This window comes from Rattus norvegicus, chromosome 14 (assembly GCF_036323735.1).
Source record: "Rattus norvegicus strain BN/NHsdMcwi chromosome 14, GRCr8, whole genome shotgun sequence".
Taxonomy (NCBI): domain Eukaryota; kingdom Metazoa; phylum Chordata; class Mammalia; order Rodentia; family Muridae; genus Rattus; species Rattus norvegicus.
Window position 1 is genome coordinate 15,857,204 of NC_086032.1, and position 15,681 is coordinate 15,872,884.

The 15,681-nt window shown below is 46.3% G+C and overlaps 1 protein-coding gene across 1 annotated transcript in view; it reads left to right on the forward strand.

Moving 5' to 3' along the window:
* Positions 1 to 15,681, forward strand: part of Scarb2 (scavenger receptor class B, member 2) — a 51,541-nt gene that overhangs the window by 14,621 nt on the left and 21,239 nt on the right. The window contains 1 exon segment of the mRNA NM_054001.2: positions 6,256 to 6,413. Within this exon segment, the coding sequence (NP_446453.1) occupies positions 6,256 to 6,413 (158 nt within the window).

Consider the following 15,681-nt stretch of genomic DNA (forward strand, 5'->3'; position numbering starts at 1 on the left):
TTCCGGGTATGTGGAGAATGAAAGACTTCCTGTGTTAGGCATCCTTGGGGCTTGAATGTAAAGGTCCTTACTTATTAGTCTGTTAACACCACTTTTGCAGAGCAAGCTCTTTGCAGTGCACACCCAGTGCATAAAACTAGAAGGTTCCATCCACTGGGATCTGCTTTCTGGCCCATCTTGTGGTACAATGTTCCTGTGTTTCCTCTGGATACATTAGCATAGCAGGGCTGAGCAGCTTTGGGCTCTGGGCTTCAGCCCTTCTCTCCTCAGGTCCTTGGATGCCAGTGGATGGAGCTTACTATGACCTCCCACAGTCTCCCTTGCTTTCCTTAAGAACTCAAGGTGACTGACTGGGAGGCTCACAGTCCAGAGTGCATCACGGTTTCTATGACGTTTTTTATGGTCCCTTAGGGTAGGGTTGCTAGATATAAAACCCAGTTTAATTTACATCCCAGATAAACAGCAAATTACTTATTTTAGTGTTTGTGCATATGATGTTTCCATTCACTTCCAGCTATCAGTTGTTATTGTCTGGCCATAGCTCTCTGACATACACACCCCTATTTTTTTTTTTGTAATTATTTCGATATAAGTTGCAGCTATCACAACACTTTGTCCCCAAATCCTTCAGATGCCTCTATAAAGACTAAATCATTTTCTGGGCTGGAGAAATAGCTCAGAGGATCTGGGTTTGATTCCCAGCATCCACATGGGAGCTTCCAGTCATCTAACTCGAGCTCCAGGGAATCCAGTACCCTCTTCTGACCTTCTTGGGTGCCAGGCACACATGTAGTATGGCAGATATACATGTAGGCAAAACACCAATACAAATATAATTTTTAGAGACCTATATATATATTTATATTTAAAAGGTTAAATCATTTTCTAGGTAGCTCGTGTAATATCTAAGACATAATTATAGTTAAGAAATTGTTGTTTCCGTGAAACTTGCTAGAATTTGCTAAATCTGGTCACTGCACCAGGCTGTGAGGTAAGCACACATGGGCTTTGCTACACTGCCGACCAGGGCTGGTCCAGACTTGATCTAACATACTGGCTTTGTAACTCGAGGAAGTCTGAGCCATTGTTTCCTTATCTGCAGAATTGGAGTGTCTTCTCCTTGATCTTGTGGTGCCTGACTTGGACACAAACTGAAAAACTGGAAATTTATGCTTGCAGGACCTACACTAAAGTGCAGAAGCAGTGAGGCCTCTCGCACAGCCCCAGTCAGGCGGGTACACAGTAGGCAGCTGGCTGTGCTGGCAGTGTGACAGTTCTGTAAGCTGAACACAGCAGCAAAGGATAACGATAAAGGTGTGGCTGCTTTTAGAAATGTTAGCGGTTGCATATACAGCTTCCCTCTGCTCTCTTGTCCTCCTTTGGTCATACACACAGAAGTCATGGATATTACACAAACACACACACACACACACACACACATACACACATACACACACACAGATACAGACACACAGACATACAGATACATATACACAGACACAGATACAGACACACAGACATACAGATACATATACACAGACACAGATACAGACACACAGACAGACACACACACAGACACACACACAGGTACACATACACAGATACAGACACACACACAGACACACACACAGATACACATACACAGATACAGACACACACAGATACATATACACATACACAGATACAGACACACACACAGACAGACAGACAGACACACACACACAGATACAGACACACATACACAGGTACAGACACACAGACATACAGATACACAGACACAGATTCAGACACACAGATGGACAGACAGACAGGCACACAGATACACATACACAGATACAGACACACATACACAGGTACAAACACACAGACATACAGATACACAGACACAGATACAGACACACAGACATACAGACACATAGACATACAGATGCAGATACACATACACAGATACAGACACACAGACATACAGATGCAGATACACAGACACAGATACAGACACACAGATGGACACACACACACACACACACACACACACACACACACACACACACACGAGCACACGAGGCCCCCGGTCTCCTCTGGGATTTACAGAGGCCTCCTAGACTAGCCTGCAGCTATGTGAGACAGAGCAAACACACAGGAACTGAATAGAAACTGGGGGAGGTTTGAAGGCAATAAAAGCAGGACAGTGTGTTTAGATGGCGTTGGCTCTGCTCAGTAGTCAGGGCAGAGACTGCCATGGGGTCAGGCTGACCACAGGGAGACCAGGATGTGCCACAGTCTGCTACCAACTGTGACGCAGGCGAGCTGTCAAGGACAGGCGAGCTGTCAAGGACTGTTTCAGTGTTAGCCAGGAGTGTTTCCATTTGCTCTGTTTAAGGAGACAAGGTTTCTAAAGGTTTATTTTTATCCTAAACCTCAGAGAGACAAGTTTATAGATGCCCAAGTAGGCTGGCTTCCACCCTTTCCGGAAGGAGTTCTGCCTTCTTTCTTTCTGGACGCTCCCCCACTTTCTTTTATACCTTGGGCTGCCTGAGCTGGCTAAAACCAAGTGAGATGAACTCAGCTGCTCACCCGACTTCAGATCTCGCTTGAGGAGTCTCTGGGGTCTTGTAATTTGTAGATGATCTTCTTTAACAAGTCCTTTCTTCTCTGTACCACCCCTCCACCCCACCCCACCCCACCCCCGCCCCGTGCTGGGCCATAGCTGCCCTCCAGGTGAGGCCCTCTGCTCACTGGCTGATGCTGCCACTTCTAGGCACCCCACTTTTCCCGACACTGTTCTCAAGACTTGTCCACTTCTCCCAGGAAAGGAAACTTTTCGCCTGACCTTTGAGACTCCTACAAACATCACTATCAGCTTTTGTTGTTGGCAACGGTCCCTTCTCTCCTTACGGGAATGCTTTCAGGGAACCACTCTGACCCGTCAGATTTGGGTTATCCACTCCCAATTCCTCCTACCCGCCAGCCTCCAGGGATTGAATTTAGAGCCTTCCACGTGCTAAGCGAGGTAAATGCTACTCCCTTTTGAGAAGCCAGCAGCCAACCCAGTTGGGAAGGCTGAATTTTCCGCTTTGGTTTCTGGTTTCATCTGCTTCTTGTTGCTCTCTAATGACCTCCATGATTAGGTGTTCTCTGCGCTGACCACTCCATTCTTAAGCGATGCCTCCGTGCTGTGTCATGGAGTTCAACGGAAAGTGCTGGTTTCTTCCAATTCAGGTTTCCTCGGGGAGTTTGTGGAGAAGAAAAAAAAAATGATCACCCTGCCTTTTTCTAGAAAGTTTTGCACAAGAAAAAGTGATCCTTACAGGTCTTTGAGATGCTCTGGAAAATGAAGTAATTATTATTTACAGACTCTCAGTCTCATAATTGGTTTAAGTTCCTGGTACAGTTTCTAGGCATGGGATCCATCGTTTCTTATAGACTGCCAAAAACCAACATATACGAGAGATGTATAGGGAGAGACGTTCTTGTTTGTAATTCCAGTGTATGCTGAGTTGAGATGGACTCGTGGAGAAAAGCTGCTGAGTCCGAATCCAGCTGTGACACAGATGTGAAAAGCATGCGCCCTTCAACTGTCTGCGTCCACCCAGTCTGGTGTCTTCAGTTCACTGCCCGCCCCTCTGCCCTCTGCTGGTTTAGGCTTGAGGTTAGGAAATGAGATAAAGACAGATCATAGCCAGGCCCTGTAATCCCAGGATTTGGGAAAGTAAAGCCAGCCTGGGCTTGACTCAAGGCTAACCTGGGTAGCTTAGTGTTTCAAAATAACAATAATAATTAAACTTTTTTAAGGGCTGGAGATTTAGGTCAGTCTCCACAGGACCCTAAATTCAATTCCCAATACCTCATGGGTAAGAAAAAAAAAACAATCAACAAAGCTTTCTTTTTTTTTTTTTTTTTTTTTTTGGTTCTTTTTTTTTCGGAGCTGGGGACCGAACCCAGGGCCTTGCGCTTCCTAGGTAAGCGCTCTACCACTGAGCTAAATCCCCAGCCCCTCAACAAAGCTTTCAAATATCCACTTCTATTGTGGACAAATACCTCTGGCCTGAGGGTAGGTGACACTTGCCAAGCAGACACTTGAGCAGGACCTCAGAGGTTGGAGGAGTCAAGGTGTCACATAGATTTTTGTTTTTTTTTTTTAACTGTTTCTGTTCCATCAGTCACAGCTCAACTCACTGACTTAGCAAGGTATTGGACAGACATGATGGCTGGACACCCTTTCCTAACATTCTCTGTGCCTTAGAGGAGGTGACACGGATTCCCCATGTAGGCCTGAGCAACCAGAGTCACTCGTTCACCTTACTGTGACCAGTGAGACGTCTCTGGAGGTAGCCCCGCCCACATTAAGAAAAAGCTTCTCTGGGTAAATAATGCTTAGAGCACCATATTTTCTGGGCATAGCCATAATTACGTAGAAAGCGACTGGACAAGTACACCATGTCGACTAGCTGAAGAAACATCGGGAGCTTTGGCAATAGGGCCTGTGCCTCCCAGGCATGGAGTTTTGTCAGGTTTGCAGTGTCGACTATGAATTCTGTCTTGTGGAGCAGGCCTCACGACTACTCAGAAAGCGGTTGGTTACTCCCATAACAAGCTGGCCACCATTGCCTCAATAAGCGGATTTCGCCTGGCTAGTCAGTAATATTCGGGGGCCACATCTGAGTAAGACCGTTGACGGTAGTTCTTCCTCTCAAGTCTGTATTGCGCTCTGGCCATATTGGGCCTGGCTAGCAGTGAGGAAGCCTCCAGATCAATTCCACCTTGATTTCCCCATCCTGGGACCAACGCATATGTTCTCATTAAGTTCTGTTAGGCAACCAAGAGCATGGCAGTTGCTTGAATTGTTCTGGGAGCCTCGGAGGTCTCCCCAACCGCCACTCATAGGGAGGTAGCCTACTGGATTTTCATTTAATAGCCTATGGTTTCTGGGAGCGTTTTATTCCTATGTTTCTGTTCTTATAGGGAAACCAGTCATATTGGGTCCCACGTTCACTACCTCATCTAACCTCAGTCACCTCTCTAAAAAAAATCCAGTCTTCAAATATGCTCATGTGCTGAGGTATTTGGAGTTAGAGCTTAAAAAGATATGAATTTAAGATATGGGGATATTAGCCCATGACATAAATAGGAAGTAAAGGAAAGATTGTGGGAGAAAATGTCTACAATAGTCATGAAACTCGGTTTGTGTTTGAGCCAGAGGCAGCCATTTCTACCTTATAGATGTGTCAGGGGTTGGCTATAGATGCATGTACCTGATGGTGGGGTTTCTGGGTGGGCGTGGGTCCGTGTGAAATGGAAGACCAAAGCCGGCGTTAACGCGTCTGACTGATTCTTAGGCTTAGTGACAGTGAGGCCTGTTAATGTAAAATAGGACCCCGTTCTCAAGAGACCGCAAGTGATTGCCCAAGACAGAATTAAAATCCGCAGGCAAGGAGGGCAGGCCATGACAGGCACTGGAATCTGCTTTTGCCATGGAGGGTGGACTCCTGATTTGGGGCCATGAGATGAGTACAAGCAGGATGAGAGCCTGGCCACTCTGCCCTCCTTCCGTGCCCGCGTTTCTTCAGGTCTGATTCTTGCTGACTCTGCACAGGACGGACATGATCATTCCTGAGGAGCGTCTCTCTGCCCGACCTAGCTCAGCCCCTTCAGGACTCACCTGCTGGAAGATGAGAACCAATGTGTATGATAGAGTGGCTATAGCTCAGAGTGGATCATTTGGGAGGAACAGCTTGATACTGCAATTAATTTACCAACAACACCTGGCAGGGTCAGATCCGGGACAAAGATGGGCAGAGCCACTCTGGTTCTTCCTCTGTTTAAACTTAAAGTTCACCAGGCATGCCATCACTCAGGGGCTGAGAGAAAAGGACTGCCTCAGAGGGCCAGCCAGGACTACACAGCGAGCTTCAGGCCAGCCTAGACTTCAGAGTGAAGCACTGTGTTAAAACTAAGCAAACCTCAAACTTCTAAAGCTCTGTAAAGACCCTGGTGATGAGCTCAGAGTCATAGTACTCCCTTAAATGTTTCTCTTCTCAACACATGGGTTATATCTTTCTCTGCTTTTTACAGTTACTCTTCTCTCTAATTCAGGCTGCCATCACAAGCTTCTTGTGGTTTCTGGAAGCTGGGCTTCTGCCCCCAAACTGCAGTTACAGGATAGGAAATGCCCTTCTTTCTGTCCCACATTCAGAAGCACCGGCCTTACCTTTTTGTAAACCTGTTTGTTTTTGTCTTTTTTTTCCCCCTCCTCAGAATATGGTATTACAAAATGGTACCAAGGTCTTTGATTCCTGGGAGAAGCCCCCTCTACCTGTGTACATCCAGTTTTATTTCTTCAATGTCACCAATCCAGAGGAGATCCTCCAAGGAGAAATCCCCCTGCTAGAAGAAGTGGGGCCGTACACCTACAGGTGAGTCCCTCCTCCACTCTTGAAACACGGTGGGATCCGTGGGCTGTACCAGCAAAACTGCGCTAGGATTGGACCTGTGGACACACTGCGTTGTCTGTGCAGCTTGAGGCATTGCTGTTGTCTGGGGAGATTCTTCGACGGAGCTCTGTGGGCGGGGCTTCGTCCCTGCCTGTCACACTTAAGAAGGCTGCCCCTTCCTGTCCTCCATAGCTGCTCTCCACCTCTTTTTTAAGGCCCTCCCTCAGACATTGGCGACTTTTAGGGCTCCCTCCAACTCCCTTCCTCACATACAGTTTTAAACCAGTTTCTAGAATTCACGGTTGATCTGAGATGTTTTCTGATTCTCGTTCTTTTTTTTTTTTTTCTAATGAGACTGGTTTTCTTGTAGCTCAGGGTGGCTTTAAATTCACTATGTATAGAAGGATAACCTTCAACTTCTTGATTCTCCTGCCTCCTCAACTGGGATTGTTGGAACAAGTGCTTACTGGATAGCTTCTATTTCATGTTGGGTGTGAACCCAGGGCTTACATGCGTTTTACCAACTAACCTGTGTCCCCAGCACTTCTCTAGAGTTTTACTGCTTTGAAATTTATTCTGTAGCCTAAATTGGCCTTGAACTTGAGTTCGTGGCTATCCTCCTGCCTCAGCCTCCCAAGTTCTAGGATTTCAAACATAGTACGCCACACTCAGGTCATTCATTCCTTTTTAAACTCCACTGTGTAAGGAGTAGCAGTTGGTGACTGGGCTTGGGGCAGTAACTGCCAGTTTCAAAGGCTAAGAAGATTGAAGAATGGTATTGATCATTTTTCATTACATTTTGTGTGTGTGTGTGTGTGTGTGTGTGTGTGTGTGTGTTTTCTCGTGTGCCTGCTCACGAGAGTGCACCATGGCATATGTGTAGAGGTCAGAGGTCAAATTGCAGGCGACAATTCTCTTCTTTCCCTGGGTGGATCCCAAGTCCTCAGTCTTGGCAACAAACACCTTTACCTGTTGGGCCATTCTCCTGGGCCATAAATGTTCAAAGGTGAGCAGACTGAGTGAGATGACTTGGGTCTTAGAGTCCAGAGAGTTTCTGTGTTGCCATAGTCCAGTAGTTCCTCCTTCCCCTGCAGGAACCATGCCAGGAAAGGCTTTCTTTGCCAACATTAAACAAACAAAGACTTCAGTAAAGAGGCAGACAGTCAGTTCGTTCTTCTGGTCTGCCAGCTGGTCTCAAAGTTGTTGTAATCAGTTGCCCAGCATGGACTGTATCATGAGTTCTAGGTCAGTGTGGGCTACACTGAGACTCTGTCTCATAAAAGCAAAAGCAAAACAATACCCAAGCCAAAAAGAATGCCCAGAAAGGAGTTTGGAATTATCAATACCTCTTCGATGAGTGTTATCTAATTGCGTCGCTCCCTATGCCACACCCCTCCCCCCCACTGTCTCTCTGTCCATCCCCCCGTTCCCCACCATCCCTCCAGATACCTCCGTGATTAGGACATATGCTAGAGGTACAAACAATGTTCTTGACCCTTTACATGAATATTAAACAAGTAACAGCGATGTGGCATATCATACCGTGAATTATTTTCCTTTTATTGGATATTCTTTTATTTATATTTCAAATGTTATTCCCTTTCCCAGTTTCCTGTCCATAAGCCCCCTATTCCTCCCCCTCCCCCTTCTATGAGGGTGTTCCCCCACCCATCCGTCCACCCACCCTTACCTACCTCTCTGCTCTGACATTCCCTATACTGGTGAGGTTCAACCTTGGCAGGACCAAGGGCTTCTCCCACTGGTACCCTACAAGGCCATCTTCTGCTACATATGCAGCTGAAGCCATGGGTCCCTCCATGTGTACTCCTTGGGTAGTGGTTTAATCCTGGGAAGCTCTGATTGGTTGATGTTTTTCTTATGGGGTTGCAAACCCCTTCAGCTCCTCCAGTCCTTTCTCTAACTCCTCCAATGGGGACCCCGTTCTCAGTTCAATGATTGGCTGCGAGCATCTGCCTCTGTATTTGTCAGGCTCTGGCAGAGCCTCTCAGGAGACAGCTATATCAGGCTCCTGTCAGCATGCACTTCTTGGCATCAGCAATAGTGCCCGAGTTTGGTGAGTGTATGTTTATGGGCTATATCACCAGGTAGGGCAGACTCTGGATGGCCTTTCCTTCAGTCTCTCCTCCAAATATCTCCATATTTCTTTTTTTTTTTTATATTTTATTTATTTAATGTATATGAGTACATTGTAGCTGTCTTGAGATACACCAGAATCTGTTACAGATGGTTGTGAGCCACCATGTGGTTGCTGGGAATTGAACCCAGGACCTCTGAAAGAGCAGTCAGTGCTCTTAGCCGCTGAGCCATCTCTCCAGCCCCCTCCATATTTCTTCCTATGAATTTTTTATTCCCTTTCTAAGAAGGACTGGATCATCTGCACTTTCGTTGTCCTTCTTCTTGAGCTTCATGTGGATTGTATCTTGGGTATCCCAAACTTGGGGGCTCATATCTACTTATCAGTGAGTACTTACCATGTGTGTTCTTTTTTTTCTTTTTTTAATTTTATTTATTATATATAAGAACACTGTAGCTGTCTTCAGACACAGCAGAAGAGGACATCGGATCTCATTACAGATGGTTGTGAGCCACCATGTGGTTGCTGGGATTTGAACTCAGGACCTCTGGGAGAGCAGTCAGTGCTCTTAACCCCTGAGCCATCTCTCCAGCCCCCATGTGTGTTCTTTTGTGATTGTGTTACCTCACTCGGGATATTTTCTAGCTCCATCCATTTGCCTAAGAATTTCATGAAGTCATTGTTTTTAATAGCTGAGTCGTACTCCATTGGGTAATTGTACCACGTTTTCTGTATCCAGTCCGCTGTTGAAGGGCATCTGGCTTCTCTCCAGCTTCTGGCTCCTATAAACAAGGCTGCTATGAACAGTGGAGCACGTCTTTGTTATGCGCTGGAGCACTTATTTTTGTTTTAGACACTTGTGTCCTTTCATCTTTGTAACAAACGCTGTAAAGAAACAAAGTTTCTTTCCACTCACACTTTGGGAGGTTTTGGAAAGGACTGCTTAGCCCCAGTGGCTGCTGGGTATTAATGACATAGCCCAAGAGAAGGGGCTTGGGTCTCATGTTCTCCTCAAAGGCAGGTCCAGCCTCACGTATACACCTTCCAGCTTAAAGCCTTTACTCTCTCTCCAGTAGTGCCACTATGCAGAATGAGCCTTAATGGGCCTCTGGGGGACATTTAACCAAATCATAGCTGGCTCTTGGCTTGGGACTTTATACTCTAAGCCAGGTATTTTGGCACATGCCAGCAGTCCCAGCGTTAGGGAGGCCGAGGCAGGAGACTTGCCATTACTGGCCTGGATTAGAGAGCGAGATCCTGTCTCAAAGAGTGGGGGGCAGGGGGAGGGCGGATCTTATTCTCCAATTAGAGCTTTCAATAGAAATTTAATATGAGCCACACAAGGGACTTAAACTTTTGCTAGTATCCACATCAACTGAAGTTAAAAAAAAAAAAAAAGGATAACACTAATGTTCATATTTTATTTGACATAGTACCCCCAAATATATTTCAGCACGATGTCAGAATTCAGAATTATTTATTTCCTGCCTTCCTTATTTATACTCCATCTTTCAAGTCCCACGTACATTTTTTTTCTATTTATTTCTTTCTAGGGGTGTCAGGGTGTGTGGGGGGAGGTAGGGTTTGAACATAGTACTTCATGCATGCTATGTAAGCACCCTACCACTGAGCTATAACTCCTAAATGTTTTTATTTTATTCTAAGCAGTGTGTCCTGGATTGGCTCCTAGTCACTACCCCCACCGGCTGGCAATTGGATTTCTGCAGGCTGGGCAAATGCTTTACCCCTGGGGCCCACCCTTACTTACCCCCTCTAGCCACTTTTTTGAGTGTTTGCTGTTAAGACTGACAACCAGGGAAAAATCTCAGAAGAGACTGCCTAAATCTTTGTCTCACCAACAAGTCAGAATGTAATTCTCAGTCTGCTTGACACCGCTCAGTTCAAACGAACCAGAAGAGCCTCGTGGGGCCTTAGACCAGGCCACAGAGCTAAGGGTAACACCACTAAATTCGATTAACTATTCTTCCTACGCCCAAGCTAACAAAAGATGAAAGATAAACGCCCTATCTCCTTGGCCCAAAGCTAACAAATGCTAAACAATACATTTCCTCTTCTTCTAGCCCAGAGCTATCAAAAGCTAAAAGCAAAAGTCGGGATAGCTGCCTTCTATGATAAATACCTGTGTGTGTGTGTCTTGGCCCGCACCTAACTGACTGCAGAATTATAGCTAACAGCAATGAAACACGTTTGTTTCTTTGGCTAGTAGGCCTGGTCGATATAGTGTAATTCTCATACCCAAGACTCGTGTTGTCTAGTGCAGAATACAGCTGGCATGCCCCTGCCTATTAAAGTTTCAGGGACAGACTCAAGATTGTAACACAAGGTAGCTGTTCTTTCTGGAGTCGCTTCCCAGCCCCTTCCCCCATTCAACCCCTTTGCAAAGCGTGCTACCTTTCCCCCATACTCAGTCATATTCATGTGACTCTCCCTCAGTCTGGATGTGGTTGTTCATGCTTGTGATCTCTCAGCACTTGGAAAGCTGAGACAGGAGGACTGTTTTGAGTTCAAGTCAGTCAGGGATACATATCAACCGCCATTCTCAGAACAGATGCTGGAGATGCTCAGTGGTTAAGAGTGGGTGCTGCTGCGGGTTGGGGATTTAGCTCAGTGGTAGAGCGCTTGCCTAGGAAGCACAAGGCCCTGGGTTCAATCCCCAGCTCCGAAAAAAAGAACCAAAAAAAAAAAAAAGAGTGGGTGCTGCTCTTGCAGAGGACCCAAGTTGCTCCCAGTACCCAGAGGGTGGCTCGCAAGCATCTGTAACGAGTCCTAGTGGATCCAACATCCTCTTCTGACCCCTGCAGGCACTGTAGGCACCTGGTGCACACACATGCACGCAGGCAAAACATGCATGCACATAAAATAAAAAGAAATCAATCTTTGAAAATAATTTTTAGAGGACTAAAACAAAAGCTCCCTTCACCTGTCCTCTGGTTTCTGTTTGGTTCTTTGTTTGAGAAGGGGCTCTCTAGGTAGCCTCAGGCCACCCCACTCAAGGACCGAAGTGATCTTCTAGGTCTTCAAGTAAAACAACTCTGGCAGATCACGGCTCAGTTCTGGTCGGGCTTTAGTTGTGTGTGAGCTCTTAAAACACTGCCGTGCTGGCATACTGCAGCGCCTCTGTTGAGAATGAGTACAAGTCTATCCCTTCCTCCTGAGACTTGTCCTGACATGAAATGCTCTCCGGATGGAAGCATGCCCATTGCAACAGTCACAAAAAGCATTTTAGTAACGGCTTCGAGGGCTGGTGATGTAGCTCAGGCAATTGGGTCCTTGCCTTGCTTTCAGACCGCAGTGTTGAATAGAGCCAGGATGTGGTGCCTAGCTGTCATCCTAGCACTAGGAACTGCAGGCAGGAGGATCGGGATCATCCTGAAGTCCATAGAGAATTTGAGGTGGACCTTGGCGATCTGAGAGCCATCTGAGAAGTGGGAATAATGAGTACCTGTGTCACTGGTCCAGTGAGTAAAGCACTTGCCACACGGGTATGAAGACCAGCATTCAGATCCTCACCACCCACTCAAACACAGGGCAAGCATTAGCAGTCTGTTCGTTATACTTGTGCTGGGAGGTGGAAGCAGGGATTCTCTGGAAAGAGCTGACTGACTAGTCTGGCAAGCTTTGGGTTCAAGTGAGAGACCCTGCCTTAATACATAAGGGGAAGAGTAGTTGAGGAGGTTACCCAACATCAACCTCTGGGCTCTAGGAACACATGTACATACACACACATATACACACCAACATACATACACACACACATACACACATGCCCACACATATGCACACACATGCACACAGACATATACACATATAGACAGATACATACATACACACACACAAATACACTCTCGAAATCACATACTACAAACACATGTGAAAACATACTACACACATACACACATACGTGTGTGAAAATGGTACAAACATGTGAAACATATTACAAACATGTGAAAACACACCACACATATGAGGACATACATGCACATACACACATGAAAACATACTACAAACGTGTGAAAACACACCACAAGTACACAGAAAAACACGCTATAAGCACATGTGAAAATATACCACACATATGTGAAAACACACACACAGAGAAATATGTGGCTATACATATCTAACTTCTTGATATACTGGAAGGCCAGTGCGGAACAGGAGCAGTGGGGTGGGTGGGGTGTACGGGGAGGTCCATTCATTTTGAGCACCCAGCATCTATTAGCACAAAGAGAAGGAGTGAGTGACGTGGTCCCAACTGTGGTTTAGAACCCGTAGGATCCAAGTGGAGGAACTGATTAATAAGTAGCTCAGCTGGAATGGCAGGACTCAGTCAGGGAAAGTCAAGGATAGATTGGAGAAGGACCAGATCCTGAGAATGAATGGCTATTATGAAGACACCACAAATGCAGGTTAGCTGAGCGCCCTGAGATCTGGGTCTGTACATAAACATAGCTTTGCAGGGAGTCATCAGACTTCTTGGTGGAGCCTGCTGTGCCTGTATTTGCTTTCTGCAGTCTTCAAGTGGATCCGATGCTGCTTGTGACTTGATTGTGCTATTTTTGGGGGGCTGACAGACTAAGCATACTGAGCTCCTGTAGCAGCATTTTGACAGTTCAGTGAGCTCCTACAGGTCTGCTCATTGTGTAGACCAGGCTGGCCTCTAACACGCAGATATATGTCTGCTTCTGTCTCCCAAGGGCTAGGATTAAAGGCATGAACTGGGACTCCCAGCCAGGTCAGCTGACTCTTAGCCAGGGTGTGCCAGGAGCCCTGGGGCACAGGGAGAGAGGACATGGTGATGCTCTCATTGTTCGATGTGGAGGGAATAGAGGGGGAGCTCTCAGAGGAAGGAAGGCTTCTGGCCTGCCAAGGCCTGGCTCATGGGACAGTTTGTAGTGGGTTTGGTGCCCCAAGAGTTAGCATGTTGCATACAGAGTTTGGATGTTCCTGGGAGACAGGCAGGTGGGTGTATGAAGAACCAGTCCATCCAGTTTACAGAATGCAGTGCTGCCGCATCTTGAGTTTTCTGAAGCCCAAGGTTGAGTGGCCAGAACTAACTTGCCCCAGGAGCCTTCTGCTCAGTGAAGCCTTTGATTGGGACTTCTCTAGATTTGTGATAACCTGTGGCTTTCTCAGCCTCTGGCAGGATTACTGTCTTGATCAATTTTTTTTTCTATTACTCACTATGTCAGGAATCATAACTAATTTGTCTAGGCCTGCTCAGTTGACCTCCATACTTTCGTTAAGTACTTGTTAAATCCACAGCATCCTCTTAATAAGCCTTGGTTTTGTGTTCCGTAGATTTTCCTTCATATTGCTTCTTTCTATGTATGACTGCTTTGACAGAAATAAGAAAAGTGTGTGTGCTAAATCTTAAGTGGGTTTGTTTCTCTTTGAGAGCGGCTCTCTCGCTTAGCCTAGGTAGAGCCCACTCATTAAGGAAGGCTCCCTAGTCAGTGACCCCAGAGTGTTCCAGCACCGGGGTTACAAACGTGTGCCACCGTGACCTACCTGCCTGTTTATGTGGGTTCAGGAGATTGAACTAAAGTCTTCATGCAAGGCAAGCATTTTTCTGACTGAGCTGTCTCCTCAGCCCTCCTAGATTAAGATTTATTTTGGGGTGTGTGTGTGTGTGTGTGTGTGTGCGCGTGTGCGTGTGCGTGTGTGTGTGCAGGTAGAAGCTGGAAGAGGGCATCAAATCCCCTGGTGTCAGAGACACAGGTGAGTCACATGACATGGGTGTGGGAGCCAAACTAGGTCCACCACTGAGCCTTCTCTGCAACCCCTCTTCTACCATATTTTAGCTTAAGGAAAAAAACCCTCACTCCCACTTTCCTACTGTTTTGGGGAGTGTAAATTAATGCCATTATGAAAAACATATGGGAGTTCTTTTAGAAAACTAAAAATAGAGCCTCCGTCTAATTCATGCAACTCACCACTGGGTATCCAGCCAAAGAAAAAATGAGACTGACCGGTTGAAGAGGTGTGGGCACTTACACGGTTACCTTAGGACTGTTCACGGGATCCTGTCTGGTATTTAAATGGCAGTCTCCCGTGCCTCAGTGTGGATTCCTTGAAGACAGGAATCAGGATGTAGCATCCCCTGTCTCCAGAACCCGGCACAGAGTGGTGATGCCGCATGGTCATGACAGAATGTCCAATGTCCGGTCTGCAGGGTGCTTCAGCTGAGGTTACATTCCTAGGATTTATTTCTCTGTGGGACAAGCACACTGTGGGCACCACTTTACCAGTAAAAAAGCAAAGACAGAAGTCACGGGAAGCAGGCTCACACTGCAATTCCCCACTAGAGTGGCTGAGGCAGAGGGATGGCTGAATGTTTCACAGAGTTTGTAAGGCGTTATCTGAGAAAAAAGATAAAGTTTCCCTCTCTCTTTCTCCTGCTCCTCCTCCTCTTCCTATTTGTCTGTCTGCCCCACCCCTGAAGTTACACCTTTCTTTCTTCCTTTCTTCCTTTCTTCCTTCCTTCCTTTCTTGCCTTTCTTTCTTTCTTTCTTTCTTTCTTTCTTTCTTTCTTTCTTTCTTTCTTTCTTTCTTTCTTCCCTCCACCCCCTATTTACCCCAGGTGACTTCCCGAGTCTTAGTCCTTGTAGCCAGTGAAAGCGCCCACCCAAGATCAGCTTCCCAATAAACTGCCTTGAATATCAAAAAAAAGGAAAAAGATAAAACCGAAGAAACCACGAGTGACTTTTTATTTAGTCTGTCCCATAGCCAAGTATTAGTGTAGACAGGACTGAGCAAAAAGCCCGAGTCAGATCTCACCCTACACCTCTCTCCAGTGAGCTCAGTCGCTGACGCCAGCCACCACCGGGATAGGGCCACAGTGATTTTCCATAGAGAGCTGTGGGTGAGCCCAAAGGGCTAACCCCGTTTGAGATGAATGTAATGACTAAAGGTCAGGGCATTACATTGCTTGTTTTCCTTTTGGTGTTGACGACTGAGCCCAGTGCATGCTGGGAAAGTGCTCTTCCAGCCCTGAGATGTGACCCCATCCCTAACCCATCCCGTTGTAAGAACCAATTTATCCAGCATCTCTAGGGAGTGGGTAGCACAGCTGTTGATTTCTCCAGTGAATTAAAACTGGTTTTTTTTTTTTTTCATTCCGTGTGTTTCTTCTTC